The sequence below is a fragment of the Mus caroli genome, chromosome 11, assembly GCF_900094665.2.
Source record: "Mus caroli chromosome 11, CAROLI_EIJ_v1.1, whole genome shotgun sequence".
In the NCBI taxonomy this organism is placed as follows: Eukaryota; Metazoa; Chordata; class Mammalia; order Rodentia; family Muridae; genus Mus; species Mus caroli.
Window position 1 is genome coordinate 15,832,562 of NC_034580.1, and position 17,077 is coordinate 15,849,638.

Genomic DNA, 17,077 nt, shown 5'->3' on the forward strand with positions numbered 1-17,077 from the left:
AGGGTCTTCTCTGGCCCATGAGCCAGGTGTTATTAGTTAAAAATAAATAACTAAAGATAAATAAGTAGCTAGGCCTGATGACCCATACCTTTAATCCTGGCAGAGGTAGGCAGATCTCTGTGAGTTGGAGAAAGTCTGTCAGTCTGGTCTATATAGTGAGTTTCAGGTGAGCCAAAGATATGTAGTCAGATCTTTTCTCATAAATAAACAAATAAATAAATAGAAAATAAATATTAAAAAAATAAAATTGTGAATGTAGAATATTTTTTACAAATAAATGGTAAGAAACCAAAATAGCATTAATAATAGTAATAAATAATATTCCATGTCTTACTTTCTTTTTTTTTTAAGATTTATTTATTATTATATCTAAGTACACTGTAGCTGTCTTCAGATGCACCAGAAGAGGGCGTCAGATCTCATTACAGATGGTTATGAGCCACCATGTAGTTGCTGGGATTTGAACTCAGGACCTTCGGAAGAGCAGTTGGCGCTCTTAACCACTGAGCCATCTCTCCAGAACCATGTCTTACTTTCTTTTGCTCTTCATGATTCAAAGAATGGTTTTCTGCTTTCACAGACTTTTTTGACTATTAGTGACAAAGGTTCAACTCAACCCAGCTCAAGCCAAAGGAACGATGCATTAGTGTTTACATCCTGAAAGTCAGGCCCCCCCTAGGCACAGGGCAGGACTGACTTCATGTGCTTTATCGTACCCCATTGAACTATGCCCCACCTCTGCTTCCCTCTGTCCTGGCCTACTGTGTGTTCCAGCTTAGTAGTAGCAATTACTTATTATATTGCTCTGCCTCAAGTGGTCCAACCCTCCCTCATCCCTAATGTTTATCCTCATCTTGTTAGGAAGACCAAGAGGCACAAGTCAGAAATCGGGAATTATCCCAGACCTCCTCCTTAGTCCTGTCACTCACAGGTCACGAAGACAAGCCATGGCTAAGGTACTTGTGTCTTGGGAATTCATTATCTGTGTCCGTGGTCTCTGCCACTTGGAAGAAAATGTCTAGCTAGTTTTGACTTCTTTCACTTCAGATCATCTACTGTTCTATGAGTAATCAAATCTCTTAGAATTGTAAACTCTGGAATCTGTGCTCCCTGCTCTGAAAATGTTAGGTACCCAGCAGAATCCAATTGGTGACTTTTTTTCAGCTGGTCACTTGAACCCCCTACGGAGTGGCAGACAGCCAGGTTATCTTAGAAACAGCCTGAACAGGGATAGGCATTAGCTGTTATTTTAGGAGCCCCACTGTTCTTTGTCACTGGGCTGTGACCAAGCCTGCCTGAATGCACCCTGCTCGGCCTGCCCACCCATAATGCAGCCTTCTGGGAAGGGGGCTGGGGATCAGTTCCTTCCTTCCATGCAAACTGCTTTACTCAGTAACAATCTCCAGCTCGCTGGAGTCAGGAAGGGGAGCTTGGATCTAGTCACAAAATGTTCTTGTATTCCAAGGGTCACCAGCTCAAATGCCCCCTGGGGCCAGCAGACTGTGCAGCTTCTACTCAACAAGCGTTACCAATCGGAGCTTGGCGCTCAGACTGGCCAAAGCCTTTCTTCCTATTTTTTTTTTCCCCTCCAGGAGGAACCAATGATCTCAAATTTTATATAGAATATTCTGGTTTTAGGCTCAGTTTTACTTAGGAAAGAAAGAAAGAAAGAAAGAAAGAAAGAAAGAAAGAAAGAAAGAAAGAAAGAAAGAAAGAAAGAAAGGAAGGAAGGAAGGAAGAAAGGAAGAAATAGAAAGAAAGGCAGTCAAAACCAACCTTGTCTTAGAGTCTTCTTATCCTGCCCAAGGGCTGTCAGTTTGTGACTTTGGTTTGATTCACTAATCCCAGAACAATGGGTGCCACTTGCCCTACATTTGCATAACTAAAATCGACCTGGCAAGGATTCCGGACTGAACAAAGATTAGTCGTGACTTGGTTAAGGAAGGTTCATGACTTCAAAATAAAAATCAAACCTTTGGCTTGGACCTTGCGGCTGCCCTGACCAGTTCCTGTCTCTAACCCCCGTGTGCACCTCAGAACTTTTATGCTCATCTGACTCTCTCTCCCTTTACCTCTTGTTCCAGTTATCTATCCACAACCTTGGCATCACACTATCTGCCAAGATTTGACTCAAACCTCCCAGCCTCTGGGGAGCCTTTCTCTGACCTTAGCTTACCCTGGTGCTTACCCCACTCATACAAACACCAGCCATTGGTCACAAATCCTAACCTGTTTAGATGCCTGACACACACAACCCAGAAGGCCGGAAGTTCATGTGCCTTGGTATCCCGGTGGCTTCATAGAATACCTTGAACCTTAAGCAGCTATGAAAAATTATTGCCTTGACCATGGCCTTCCACCCACTAAAAACCCACGTGTGAAAGAAGCTGCAGCAGGGAATGATGGGAAACAGTGGCAGCCCAGCTACTCGGGAGGTTGAGAGAGAAGGGTGGTGAGGATCAGACCAGCCAGCTCTGCAAGCCAGGCTCCTCTCCTCGGTTTGCGTCTTTCGTTTGCTTAAGTTATAATGTGTGAAGAGAAACTACAGGCGTGGCTAGGTGGTAGAATGCTGGCCCAGCAGCTGGCCCTCGGTTCAGTCTTCACAAATATACTGGCTCATATCTGCAAAAAGGAAATCTAGTTGAGCCCAGAAGTGGTGGTGTGTGCGTGTAATTCCAGCATTCATGAGGCAGAACCACGACACGGAGAGAGGGTAGGGGTTGGGGGGAGAAGAAGAAATTATGTCCTAAATTTTAGGACTAGTTTTTCTAGGCCTATGTAGTGGTGCATGCCTTTAAGACCAGCACTCAGGAAGCAGAAACAGGCTGACTTGAAGGTCAACTAGGGCTATAGAGACTGCTAAAACTGGGGGGTGGAGTGGGGTGGGGGCGGGCGGTTGTGTGGCGGTGGCAAGGGATTCCTTCACATGCTTGTTAAATACACACACACACAAAGCAAGATTTAAAATTCATTCAACTACGGCCATGGCTCCAGCTTCAGTTGCTGCAATTTCTGAATTAATTAGTCTTCATTCACTTGTTTTGTTTCCTCTGTGAAAATCAAGGACTCCCGTGTCTCGCCGCGTAGGTGAGGACGACCTTGAGGTTACAGGCCGGATTAATGAGGGGCTGCAGAGTCGAACCTAGGGCTTCATGCGCAATAAAAGCTACAATGCACCCTACTAACTGGGCCACATACCCAGCCTGACTCAGAAATTCTGATCCTCCGCAAGAGTTAGGGGAGGACCCCTCTCTGTCTCCTCTCCTCCTCTGTCTGACTCTCTGACAGGATCCAATTTGCAATCCACTTGCTTCCTGTTACGAGTTCAGGAGTGCACCCCAAGGTCAGCCTTCTCCATCTTTTCTGGAGTGGGTGGGGGAAGGCCGAGCTGCGGCTAGCTAGAAGGTGAGCAGCCACAGACGAAAAGACCCTTTGCATAGCCCATTCTTAAATTGGCTGAGGCTTGTACAGTTGTAAACTGAAACTTGGGGCAAACCTTGGCGGTTACATTTTTACACAAAGAATGCTTCCTTCTCCGCTCCGTCGATTACTTCCTGCATTCTGACTCTGCTGAGCAAATGCATACCCGAGCCTTTGGTGAGCTGCTGAGCACAGTCGAGCCACCCTCCTACCTGAAGTGGCGACCTCAGTAGCAGCGGGCTTGGCGTTTCATTCATAATACTTGCACCAGCGTGGAGGGAGGCGGGGCGGGGGCCTTTCTCGTCTGTTTAATAAAATCCCGGCTATGCAACCGAAAGGGAAAATGATCCCGGAGTATGCTGCCCGGGGGATGAGCCCTGCACCGCCGCCCTTGGCTAATTATACCGGAGATTGTGCAATGAGCCCGAGCCATTCACCCTGCAGGGCCGCGGCGCCTCTCACTACGTCTGCACAGTCCTTGGCTCCCTTGGCACAGCGGGTACCCGCGGCTGCTCGCCCGAGCATAGTGATGCAGGCGCTGCAGCGGCCGGGGCGCGGCCGGAAGGAACTGATAAACCGGCGCGCGAGTGGCACCCCTCCCCCGCGTCGGAAGTGTCCTCGAGCGCCGGTCATTGAGAAATACTGAAGGGGCAGAGTGGGGTGAGGCGAGGACAGCCCTGAGGCCGCGGCTCCTGGCCTGTGATCCCACGCGCAGCCGGCTGTCCGGCCGCCTAAGTGCGGGTTCCGCACTGCGCCCCACAGGGCCGCGGGCTCGAAAAGCAGGAGCTGCCCGGCTGCAGAGCCTGCAGATCCGGCCGCCGAGGGGCGCTCCGGGCTTTCCCACAGCCCCTGGGAAAGGAAGAGCTACGGGGCCTCCTCCCCTGCCCAGCCTGTGGAGTTAAGAGGCAGGCAGCTGTGCTGGGTTTCCATGAAGTTGTGAGCAGATCGATAGTACTTTTGAAGTTTTAAGATCTTACTGGGTAAACACTTTATTTTAAAAGACTCAAGTCTCAAGTAGTTCAAGTTGGCCTGGAACTCAATGACCTTGAACTTCTGACCTTTCTGCCTCCTGAGATAAAAGATTGTGCCAACGTACACTTGTACCAAAAAACAAAACAAACCAAACAAAAAACCCAAATCCTCTGGATTTGTTGTTGCTTTGTAACTTGTGTTTTGTTTTTTAGTCAGGGACTCACTCTAACCCACACTAGCCTGGAACTGTGTACTTCAACGGACAGTGATTATTTTGTCTCAGCCTCTGGAGTCCTGGGAATCGGGTGATGCTACCGTGCCCCGTACTTTCAGAAGATTGATGCTTATAATGCTTCTGAATTGAAATCTAAATCTAAAATGGGGACAAACTAATACTTTTTTTTTTTTTTTTCCAAGACAGGGTTTCTCTGTGTAGCCCTGACTGTCCTGGAACTCACTTTGTAGACCAGGCCAGCCTCGAACTCAGAAATCCGCCTGCCTCTGCCTCCCGAGTGCTGGGATTAAAGGCGTGCACCACCACTCCCGGCTTACTTATTTTCGAATGTCTACAGTTTTGTTTTGTTTTTGAGAAAGAATATGATTTTATTATAGTTTGTGGGAGTAACAGAATAAGAAAAATAAGACATCAGTGGGACAAATCAAAACAAATAGATCCCGAGACGTTACAACAAACTCTAGAAATAGATCGGTATGATCCAAGTAATTCATTAGACACTTCCGTTATTCTTCTTTGGGAGTCATCCACCTTGCTTTTCAATCTGAAAGTTGTCAGACCACAGACGTGACTAGTAAGCCCTGTGGAATTTGCCTGTCTCCATCTCTTCAGCAATGGGATTATAATTGCAGGCCATCAAATGTGGGTGCTAAAGAAGGAGCATAGGTCCTCGAATGACAAGTAAGCCTCATATTAACCTATCTCCTAGCTCTGAATGCGTCTGGTTTTTGTTTGTTTTATTTTTATTTTCTTTTATGTGTATGGGTATTTTGCCTGTATGTATAGCTATGTATGCATTACTTGGGTACCTCATGCCCCTGGAGTCCAGAAGACAATGTCAGATCTTTGGAACTAGAGTTATAGAAGGTTGTGAGTGGACATATGGGTGCCGCAAGTCATACCTGGGTCCTCTGAAAGAGCAACCAGTGCTCTTAACCTCTAAGCAACTCTACAGTTCACCCAATCCCCAGTCTTTTTTTTTTTTTTTTTAAACCAAGGTCTCAATATTTAGCCCTAGCTGTCCTAGAACTCTTTCTGTAGACCAATATAGCTTTGAACTCAAGAGATCTACCTGCCTCTACCTTCAGACTGCCAAGACTAATGGTGTCTACCACCACACCCAGCATGTCTCACATTCTTCACGGCCTCAAAACAAACAAACAAACAACAACAAAAACAAAACCAGAAACAAGCCAACAAATAAAAAATACCCCCAAAATTAAGCAAACAAAAAATGAAGAAAGATAAGGTTTGCTTTGTTTGTCCCTGTAAAAGTTGAAGAATTAACAGAGACCTCACTGTCAGGACCTCAGGTCTTCTAAGAGAAAACCAAAATGCAGGTCTTGAGGTTTGGCGGCCTCACCACTACTTGTCTCGAGCACTCAGAATCCAGTGTTGAACCTCAATGTGTGTCCACAAAGATCATGGTTGTGGAAAGCACGAAACCACTGGTTTCTACTTGACTCAAAGGTGAAACTCTTATTTTTCAAGCCCCCGTGGAACTCTCAATATGCACAGACTTCTAAGAGGACTACTTTTGTTTTGTGTATGGGTTTTGTTTTAGTTGTTGCTGATTATCTTCATCATCATCATCATCATCATCATCACCACCACCACCACCACCACTACTTTGATTCAGGGTCTTAATCATGTAGTCTGGTTGGCATGGAACTCATTATATAGGCCAGACTGGCCTCAAACTCACAGAAACCCACCTACCTTTTTGCTTCTAGAATACTAGAATTACGGAAATGATCCACTTCCACTATGCCTGGCTGTTTTGTTTTGTTTTGTTTGTTTGTTTTTTGTTTGTGGTTTTGTCTGAGACTGGATTGTGCTAACTAGCTATGTCTAGCCTAGGATTCTCTTTGTAGACCAGGCTGGACTTGAACTACTATCCATCCTCCTACCCCAGCCTCCGTAGAATGGGATTATCCTGTCCAGCAATTTTCTATTTTTGAAGCAAATATTTCATCCCCCAGTTTGTTTTATAGCTATTTAAAATCTAAGTGGAATGTCTCTAATGGCATATTCAGGAGAACAGAAATGTCTATTAGCAGCTGGGCGTGGTGGCGCACGCCTTTAATCCCAGCACTCGGGAGGCAGAGGCAGGCGGATTTCTGAGTTCGAGGCCAGCCTGGTCTACAAAGTGAGTGTCAGGACAGCCAGGGCTATACAGAGAAACCTTGTCTCAAAAAAAAAAAAAAAAAAAAAAAAAAAAAAAAAAAAAAAAAAAAAAAAAAAAAAAAAAAAAAAAAGAAATGTCTATTAGTCTTGAGGACATAATCCCTGTCCCTTTTTCCATGGCAAGACCTCAGGAAATACCCAGTGACTCTGTAATTGGTGGCATCCGTGTCAAGTGAAAACATGGTGCCCCCTTCAAAAACTGTAATGGGTTTTAATATCACAAATTCAGATTCCAGGCAAATCCACAAGTTTAGCCCTGGGTGCAATCCTGCTCGTTGTCTAGATGGTGCATAGGTCCTCTCAGAAAACCTCAGGCAGGTCCTAGGCCATGGTAGGAAAAATAATTTAAAGAGAGGTATGAAGAGATGGCTCGCAGTTAAGATCTTCCATAAGACTGTGGTTTAATTCCTAGGACCCACACAGAGGCTAGCAACCAGATCCAGGAGATCCGACAGCCTCTCCTCTCTGCCCACAAACGGTGCTGACATGCATGGATGCATCCTCCTCCTGCCCCCGCACATTCAAAAAGAAAGAAAGAAAGAAAGAAAGAGAGAGAGAGAGAGAGAGAGAGAGAGAGAGAGAGAGGGAGAGAGAGAGAGACAGAGAGAGAGAGAGAGACAGAGAGAGAGAGAGAGGAAGGGAAAGGAAAGGAAAGGAAAGGAAAGGAAAGGAAAGGAAAGGAAAGGAAAGGAAAGGAAAGGAAAGGAAGACAAGGCAAGACTGGTCGGGGGTGGAGTAATGAGTTCCTGGGTCTTTCTTTGGCCAAAGCCCATCAAAGGTAGTAATCTGTGGTCCAGTAAATTAAGAGTAGACTTCTAAGAGTTGGAGACAAGAAACGTTATTCACAGACTGGATAATTTACTTTGGTGTTACCTTTAAACTTCATCTCTGCCTGCAATGCCAAAGTTTTATGGCTGTTTGCCTTTTGTTTTCTGCGTACATATTTAAAAAAATATGCCCGCTCTAGGTGGGCATGGTATTGCATGACAGTAATCCCATCATGTGGAGGCCAGCGGAGGCCACCTGCACTGCCCCCAACCCCCACCCCGCAGTGTTTCTCCAAACCCAAACTCTTTGGCAGCATCTAAACTCCTCCCCATCTCCGCCCTCCGCCACCTCCCCCCTTGATTTTTAATCCAAAGGTTTGGAAGGAGGGAGGGGACAAAACGGGAGCCAGATGTGCTCTTGTCTTCGGCTCCCGCCTCCTCCCTCTTGGGCTTCCTAAAACCCGGAGCCCCGGAGACAAGGATTCGGATCCTGACAAACGCAGTGCCAACCATGCTGTTCCGAGGCTCCTCCCTGACTGGAAGCTAGCGGGAGGGGGAGTAGAAGAGGGGCACGCTCAGTAGGCGGGACAAAGTGTTTTGTGAGTGTGTTCCCCCCCCCCCTCTTTTATTTTGGTCGCAAGTAGGAAGCTTTTTGCACTCCACCACCTCTGGCCGCTGGGAAGACGTCATCGCTTCCGCCCTACTTCCTCCTCCTGTTGGCGGCGCTGAGAATCCAATATGGAGTAAATCGGTGGAGTGGCGAGATGGGGCTCGGACGGGGCGCCCTGCACCGCCTCCCAGGCGCATCTCCCCCGGCCGGCGAGCACTACCCGGAACCCTGATTGGCCCGGTTCCCGGGGGCGACCCCGGCCCGGCCCCAGCGCAGCCGGCTGCCCGCCCGCCTTCCCGAGCGTGCTTGTTTTTCTGCTGTTCTCCCCCTCCGGGTCCCCTTCCCAAATCTCGCCTCTGCACCCCCTCAGAGCCCCGGGGCCGTGCCCGGCCGGCCCACGGCGTCCGCTGCCTGGTGTGCCCCTTCCCAGACCTCGCCCTGATCTCGGGGCTCTCCATTTCCCCGCCTGCCTCGGCGCCCCCTTCATCTCTAGCTCCCCCCCTCCACCACCAAATCAGGAGATGTCGGAGATGTGAAGAAGGGGGGCGAGCGCACAGGAAGATGAAGGGAGCCAGGCTGCACGCCGCGGGACAGGCGTCTAGGTGAACAAGAAAATGACCGAAGAAACACACCCGGACGAGTAAGTTCGCCGCGGGTGGGACGCGGGTGCCCGGCAGGGCAGTGTGGGGGCCGCCGCCAAGGACGCAGGAGGGGACTCGTCGGGGGAACTTGGCCTGGGGTGCAGCCGCTGGCTGAGCTGTCGGGGCTATGCGCGAGGCTCTTGGCTTGGTTGGGGGAGGCGGCAGAAACCGCCTGGGGTCTGCAAGTCCAGGTCGCAGCCCGGGCCAAGGGCGCGCAGATGACCTCGGGGCGGTCCTCGGGCTGCGGGAGCGGAAGCTCTGACGCCCTCCACGCGGGGCATCCCGGGGTCGATGGGTCTGTGTGCATGGTGACTTTGTGACTCCTGGCACTGCTGCCCTCCCATAGCCCTCTCCGGAGCCCTCTGGGGCCCGGGCTCCGCCATTTCGTTTTCTTGAATCGCTCTCATTTGCATACCACATTTTCATTCATAAAAACACGGTGGAGTTGGGGGAGGGCCAGTCGGGCTCGGCACAGGGTCAGTGCGCCCGGGTCCTCGCAGCGGCCAGAGCGCGGGAGCAGCCTGCCGAGTCCCGGCGCGCGTGAGTGTGTGCACGCGCGTGTGGGCCGGCACACGCGCCCCGCGGTGTCGGGGCGGCACTGGGGGCGGATCCGAAGCGTGTGCAGCGAGGGCGGGAGAGCGTGCGGGGAAGCGCGCTCCTGGCGTGTATGTGAGGGAGAGCGCGTGCCCGTGCGTGTGCCCGGCCCGCAGGCCCGAGGGGAACAAAGCTCTCGGTGCTTAGTCAGAGGTGCTTGTGCTCGCCCCTCGGGGAGACCCGGGCTTGTCACGGTCTCTGGGCCAAGTGGCAGCTGCTTCCCGCCTAAGTCGCACTTAGGTTTGGATCTCCGCTCTAGTAGTGTTCGAGGCGTTTCCCTCTTGGGGAGCTGGGGGCGGGGCTGCCCGTGGGCCCCAGCGGGTACTTAGCCAGGGGTCCTAGCCGTGCCCGCCTCTGAGACTGCTGTTCAGTGGCTGTATTCGCTCACCAGTTTGTGTGGTTTTTTTTTTTGTGAATAAGACGTTCTCCTTTATTGTCACATGATATCCCTCCTCCCTTGCACATTCATAAATCCTGAGCCTGCCTCGGCTCCTTTCATTCAGTGCTGCCATTAGCCAAGGTAGCAGCGGCGCCTGCTTGGACTCCAGAATGGGTCCGCAGTCTCGGGGACGCTGAGGGGAGGGGGACCTGGAGAGGTGGAGCGGGAGTGGCTGGAGACTAGCTCCCAAACCCTGGGTCTTTTGCTTTTGTGTGTCCACCCCACCCCCCTCCCCCGTGAGCATTGACACTCTAGAGTGCAGAGAGGGGAAGTGACTCAGGACTGGGCCACTGGGTGGCTTAAAGAGCTCTTGTAGCAGGTGGCAAAATCCTGTGTACCACTCTTAAGAAATCTCCCTTCTTTTCCTTTGTTTTCGGTCTGGAGTTCGCACTCAGGGCCTGCCACAGCCAGACAAGCAAGAGCTCCATTACTGAGCTGCGGCCCAGCCCTCGATTGTTTTTAAATGGCCTTTTATCCTGTGGCGTTCATTGTCAGACTGGGTGGAAGGAAGCTGATGTTCGGCAAAGGGAATTTCCTTCGGTGTGTCCCCAGGGAACTTTGACAGCAGTGACCCTAATCTGTCAAGACACCTGTCCCTGGAGAGGTTCCCACCTGCTGTGCAAGTCTCACAGCATGCTTTGGGCTGTTTTAGACATCTTATTTTGCCTTACTATACCTGTCATTGAAATCATAAAGTGGGGGAAGAAAGTTGAGAGTTTTAGTGCTGAAATATGGAGGGAAGGAATATCTGCTAGGCCCTCCCCTTTTGAAACTTGGCCAATAAACAGTTCTTTTTCTGGGTCCTTGTCTGTACTTGCACTTCGGAGTAGCCTTGGGGGCAGTGAACAGTACCTGTGCTGTTGGGGTTCTTGGAGAGCTTTGCCCAGTGTGCATTAAGGTTCCTGGCTCCTTCCACTGGGGATGCAGTCGGCTTGTGCAGTTTTCCAGTGGCCAGTCAGCCTTGTGCCTTCCCCCATTTGCTAGCCTAGACGAAAGGATTCCAGGTGAGGACACCAGTGTTAAGTGAATACTTCCTCATTCCAGTCTTGGGGAGACAGATCGGTTTGACTGTGATCAGAAGGCTTGTAGAAGCTGAAGTTGGTGGCTCACACCTGTTATCCCAGCAGCTGGAGACTGAGGCAGGAGAGATGTCATGAGTTTGAGCTCAGGTTGGGCTAAGAATAAGACCCTGACTCCCGAGACGATGCCGGGGCCTAGCAAACACAGGAGTGGATGCTCACAGTCAGCTATTGGATGTATCACAGGGCTCCCAAATGGAGAAGCTAGAGAAAGTACCCAAGGAGCTAAAGGGATCTGCAACCCTATNGTTGGAACAACATNATGNACTAACCAGNACCCCGGANCTCTTGTCTCTAGCTGCATATGTATTGAAAGATGGCCTAGTCGGCCATCACTGGAAAGAGAGGCCCATTGGACTTGCAAACTTTATATGCCCCAATATAGGGGAATGCCAGGGCCAAAAGAATGGGAATGGGTGGGTAGGGAAGTGGGGGGCGCTATGGGGGACTTTTGGGATAGCATTGGAAATGTAATTGAGGAAAATATGTAATAAAAATATTAAAAATTAAAAAAAAAAGACCCTGACTCCAAAGGAAAGAATTCCTTTAACCCCAGCACTTGGGAGGCAGAGGCAGGCCGATTTCTGAGTTCAAAGCCAGCCTGGTCTACAGAGTGAGTTCCAGGACAGCCAGAGCTACACAGAGAAACCCTGTTTCGAAAAACAAACAACAACAACAACAAAGCAAACAAAAAAACTAAAGAATTCTGTTGAGACAGTAGGTCTTAAAGATGGGTTCTAGTTTCAGAGGGTTAGAGAGCCCTGGTGTCTTTACCACTGTTGAATTGGCTTTTTGGGGAGTTATATTTTTGTTCTTGTCTAGATAGGGCCTCACCATAAATCCCCTGGCTAGCTTGGTACTTTTTATGTAGACTAGGCTGGACTCTAACTTAGAGGGATCCTCCTGTCTCAGGTTCCTGAGTGCTGGAATGAGAAGTGTGCTTTCTCCTACTGGCTTCTGGAGTGTCTTCATGGGATGCCTGTAGAATGGAATATGTAGAACTCACCACGTTATCTCCCTTTTGGGGAACCTGAGGAGAGTTTAAGTACTTTGTCCGAGACTATCCCTTTAGTCTCCAGAGTGGAGAATTCACTCAACAGCCCGGGTCGGGAAGAACCCCCCTTTGCTCCTAGCTAGTTATCTAAACGGTGGTGGCCAGCCTTGTGAGCCTGGTCTCACGCAGCTAGTCGGGCACCTTTCACGATGGCTGTAGCCCTCTATGCATCCTGGTTGTTTCTGTAAGTCATTCCTTGAACTCTGATTGTACTAAATTGATGGGTTTCTTGTTATCATAGTTTTTCTTCATTGTCATGAGGTATGAGGAGCATAGCAAATTAAAGTGAAGTTAAACAAACTTGGGCATGAGGATTCTGTATTTGCCCCCAAGATTATGGATGGAGGTTCAAAGTAATATTACTGGATGTTGGACTTATTAAGGTGAAACGAGTATGGGACACTATACCTAATAAAATACAGGCAGTGCTGAGCCATATGACATTTGTCTTTTTAAAGGTTTAATATGTGTGTGTGTGTGTGTGTGTGTGTGTGTGTATGTGTGGTGTGTGTATTCGTGTGCCATGTTAGTCCTGTCAGAGGACAGCTTTGTGGGATTGGTACTCTTTTCTCCTTTGTGTGGATTCTGTGAACCAAACTCAGGTCATCAGGTTTGCATGGTAAGTACTTTACCCGCTGAGCCATCCACTCGCCCCAACAGAGCCCTGAGTTTTGTTTTCTTGAGACAGGGTGCCATGAGCTCAGGCTAGCCTCAGACTCCCATGTGCAGCCAAGGCTGGCTTCAAACATCTCCCTGATCTTCCTGTCTCTACCTTCTAAGTGCTGGGGTTTCATTTATACAATACCATACCCGGCAAAAATTATGTTTGTTTGTTTGTTTGTTTTTTGTTTTCCGAGACAGGGTTTCTCTGTGTAGCCGAACTCAGAGATCCACCTGCCTCTGCCTCCCGAGTGCTGGGATTAAAGGCGTGCGCCACCACGCCCGGCTTATAGTTACGTTTTTTATGTACAGTTAGTGTGGGTGTGCATTTGTGCATGTGAGTGTAGTGCTTGTGAAGTCTAAAAGGGAGCATCTGCTCCTGTAGACTTGGACTTAGAGGCAGGGTGAGCCCGAATGTGAATGCTGGACACAGCCCCAGTCTTGGATGAGCAGCAAATACCCTTCACCATTGAGCCAGCTTTCATCTTTCCAGACTCAGCTTTTTTTTTTTTTTTTTGGTTCTGTTTAGCCTTGAACTCACTCTGTAGTTCAGGCAGGTTGACTTGAACTTTAAATCCTCCTGTCTCCGCCCCCTGAGTATTGAAGATCATGTACAGATATGTACAACCAAGCCCAGCTGACTGAATTAACATGTATGTGTTTGGGAGGCAGAGGCAGGTGGATTTCTGAGTTCCAGGCCAGCCTGATCTACAAAGTGAGTTCCAGGACAGCCAGGGCTACACAGACAAACCCTGTCTGGGGGGGCGGGGGGGGGGGGGAGAAAAGAATGTAATAATTATAGTTGTGGCACTTGTTCAGCACAGGCTGTAGTTAGCCATCCTCTGAGCAACTTACCTGTTCCGAGCATGCACACAGGGCTTGGTTTTGTGAAATTGAATATAGAACTGTTAGAGTGGTACTCTGTCATGGGTGACTCAGCACCATTCTGACTGTAGTGGCTGAGGTTAGAATTGGGAAGCAGAAGTTGACTGTTGTGTGATTGGTCGGATTTTAGAAATGGGGGTTAGGGAGTCTTGTTGTGTTGCTGGGCTGGTCTTCAGCTCTTAAACTCCAGCATTCATTCTTCCTGCCTCTACATCCCAGAGCCTGGACGTAGCGTTGTGTCACTGGATCAGCAAATTACCAGCTCAGAAGTACATCTCTGGCATAATAAGATGGGTCTGTGTTTTTACCCCTTCGAGAAGTCTGCAGAAATCACAGTATTAATAATTTGCAGTAGCTGCAGGGTTCCGGTGGAGTCTTCTCACTTGATGCTGGAGGCAGCTGTGCTGATGAACCCAGTACTGGCAGAGATCCTACATTACTGACTGGACTGCACACAAACACACACAAACAGCAGATTCTCAGCTAATGGAGGTAGAGCAGGAAGTTTTGATATGTATGGTTGTTTGTTTTGGCTCATGGTCTCTGAAGGAAATTAGACCTTAAAGGTAAGACCTGAGCCATGTGAGGGCTCTTTCTGATTACATTTTCCATGGACGCACATAGTGCCCTGCGTGGCAGAGTGTATGTGTTTTTGATTTATTCTTTCACAATCTCATGCCCACACATGTAATGTGCTCTGTTCATTAGACATTCCCTCCTGGCTCCCATCATCCTCAAGCCCCCCCCCCCTTTGCTGTTCTGTTCCTGTGGACTAACGTGGTAATATTAACTGTGGCACTTGGCTAATTCAGGGTATTTCTAAATTGTCTCTGAGCAACCCATTGTGCTTTGAGTTCGTGATTGGCCTGCTGCATTTCATTGTGGTTTGCATGCGTGGGGGTGGGGACAAGGAGTATTTTTTTTTTTTTTTTTTTTGCATGTTTGCCCTGGGTAGGTGTGGACCTAAATGGAAAGAAAGTAGGCTAGGATTAATAAAAGACTTGAGACTGACTGACATAAGAGCCACCCACCTAAAAGGCAGCTGTTGTACTACTACTTGGTTCCCTTTCTTTTCTTGTTTTGTTGTTCTGTGTTTTGTTTGTCTTTTGAGACAGGGCTTCTCTTTTTTTAGCTCTGGCTGGCCTGGAACTCACTCTGTAGACTAGGCTGGCCCGAAATTCACAGAGATCTGAATGCCTCTCTGCTGCACAATCACGGCCACACGTCAGTTCCCTTTCTTAGATGGTCTTTATTAACAACACATTCATGTAGCCTTTTGTAAACATGACTGTCACTGTTGACTGAAAACAGTTTTCTTTATTTGTGCTTAGTGGGTGGAGATAAAGAAATCAGCTTGAATTTATCTTAGCTTTTAGTACTTTTGTTTTTGTTTTATATTTTAGGCAAAGTATATTTTACCCTAAGTAGCCTGGCTAGCCTGGAACATTATGTAGACTAGGCTGGTCTTGATTCACAGAGACCTAACTGCCTCTGACTCCTGAGTGCTGACACACTTGGCTGTATTAAGTACTTTTGATTGAAGATATTACAACAGACACAGGCAGCTTCTGAAATGTATGGCAGTGGCTTGTTCCCTCTGTCCTTGCAATAGTAATTCTTTTCAGATCTAGTTATATTGTTTGTAGTTATAGTCCCAGCAGACCCATTCATAAACACATAGAATGTGCCAGGCTAAATGTCAGTTGTCTTTCCCTGATTCATGTAATAATAAGATTCTTTCCTTCTTTCCTTTTTTTGTCTTTGTGGTTTATTCTGTTATTTCTTTCTGCTGTTGCATAGCCCTGGATCTCTCCTCTAGTCCTGATGGCTCACATATCCTGGCTGGGCTTACATTTGTGTCCCATAGGGACTGCAGGTGCACAGGGAAACTGCCCATGATGTCTGAAGAATTTATTGGCTCTTCCATCCATGGCCTGATAGTGCATATCAGTAGGTGTTCTGTGAATATCTGATGGAAGTTAATGTTTTCTTCATGAAAAAATCATTTCACCTACATAAACATTTAATGATAATTCACTTTCTTCTTGCATACAAAAAGGTTTTTTTGTTTTGTTTTGCTTTGTTTTTTTTCTTTTTGGCACAGGTTCTCAGTTTGGCCTAGAAGTCACCATATAGCCTAGGGTGACATTGAATTGCTACACACCCAGTTCTGGCACTTACATCCAGGCCTTGGCATGCTAGGCAAGCATTCTACCCCCCAAGCTTGTTAGTTAGTTAGTTTAGTTTAGTTTTGTTTAGTTTAGTTTTTTTGAGTCAAAGTCTCAATATGTAGCCCTGGCTGGCCTAGAACTTACTATGTAGACTAGACTGACCTTGAACTCACAGAGATCCGACTGCCTCTACCACTCAAGTGGTGGGACTAAAGTTGTGGGTCACCCCTTCAGTTCCCCATTTGATTTTTAAGACAGTTCCCAGCTGGCCTAGAACTCCCTGTAACCCAGACAAGCCTCAGCATTGTACCTACTCGTCTCTGCTTTTTATGTGCTAGAATTACAGCCATAAGCTGCCACCTCTAGCTTGGGACCACCAAAACCAAGAGGGAGGCCACCATGAAGGAAGTGGAGTAAATGTGGCTTTGGACAGCTCCTACCTCTGTCCCTTTTCTGACTCAGGAGCTCTGGAGCACAGAAACTCATTGTGTTGAACTGGTCTAGACCCGGCTCTTACTAAGTAGAAGTGTAGGAGCCCGGGTAAGCTTTCCTTAGACATCTCACATTGGGAGTTTACTGGACCCCCTTCACATCTGCTCTGGCTCCTTGTGTGCCAAGATGTCTCATCTTCAGAATTCCATGTCAAGTATCCACATACTTAAGGTAGAGTACCTTGCTCAGCGCTCCTTGGAACTTCTCAAAGGAGAGCTAGGTCGTAAACGCCATGGTCTGCTCTCTCTTTTGCTTCTCTGATGTCCTGGGAGAATAAAACATTCTTCTTTATTTCTGAAGTGTCGGTAATGACCAGCTGTCATTACCTCAGTAGGGCTGGAGGGGCTGGGGTGAACCTCCGGGCTCCCCTGATGATGTTGGCTTAGGATGTGTTGTGTCTACTTGCATGCCATGTTGGTATTTCATTTTATATTTCCTACCAAGAAAACAAGTGAGGTGCTGGGCAAATTTAATTTAGTAGATATTCCAATAGTTTGGTTCCTCTTGCAGATCTTTTGAAGTAGACAGTTTTAATATAGTTACTCATTGCTTACCCATCGAGTCTAGTCTGCTTTTCCCCAGGCCATGTGCACCAGGTCTCAGGATACAGAGCTTCTGATGTTTACCGGTTTTGTGGGCCTTGCTGTCCTTTCTTAGATTTATTTATTTATTTATTTATTTATCTATCTATTTATTTATTTTGTTCCAGGGACACTAGGAGCACTAGAGAACAGGTTGTGAGTGGTACATTTAGATTCTGTAGCATGTGCTTAGGGCCCTAATTGCAAAGCCACGTATGAATTATTGTATGGCTAGAAACAAGCAGCGCAGGGTGTAGCCGGAGAACCGAGTGACCGAGTGCTACTGCCTG

At 48.0% G+C, this 17,077-nt stretch overlaps 1 protein-coding gene across 1 annotated transcript in view; it reads left to right on the forward strand.

Moving 5' to 3' along the window:
- Positions 1 to 8,251: 8,251 nt before the first annotated feature.
- Positions 8,252 to 17,077, forward strand: part of Spred2 (sprouty related EVH1 domain containing 2) — a 101,180-nt gene continuing 92,354 nt past the window's right edge. Inside the window, exon 1 of the mRNA XM_021177869.2 lies at positions 8,252 to 8,831. Within this exon, the coding sequence (XP_021033528.1) occupies positions 8,806 to 8,831 (26 nt within the window). The 5' untranslated portion in view covers positions 8,252 to 8,805. The remainder of the gene's footprint in view (positions 8,832 to 17,077) is intronic.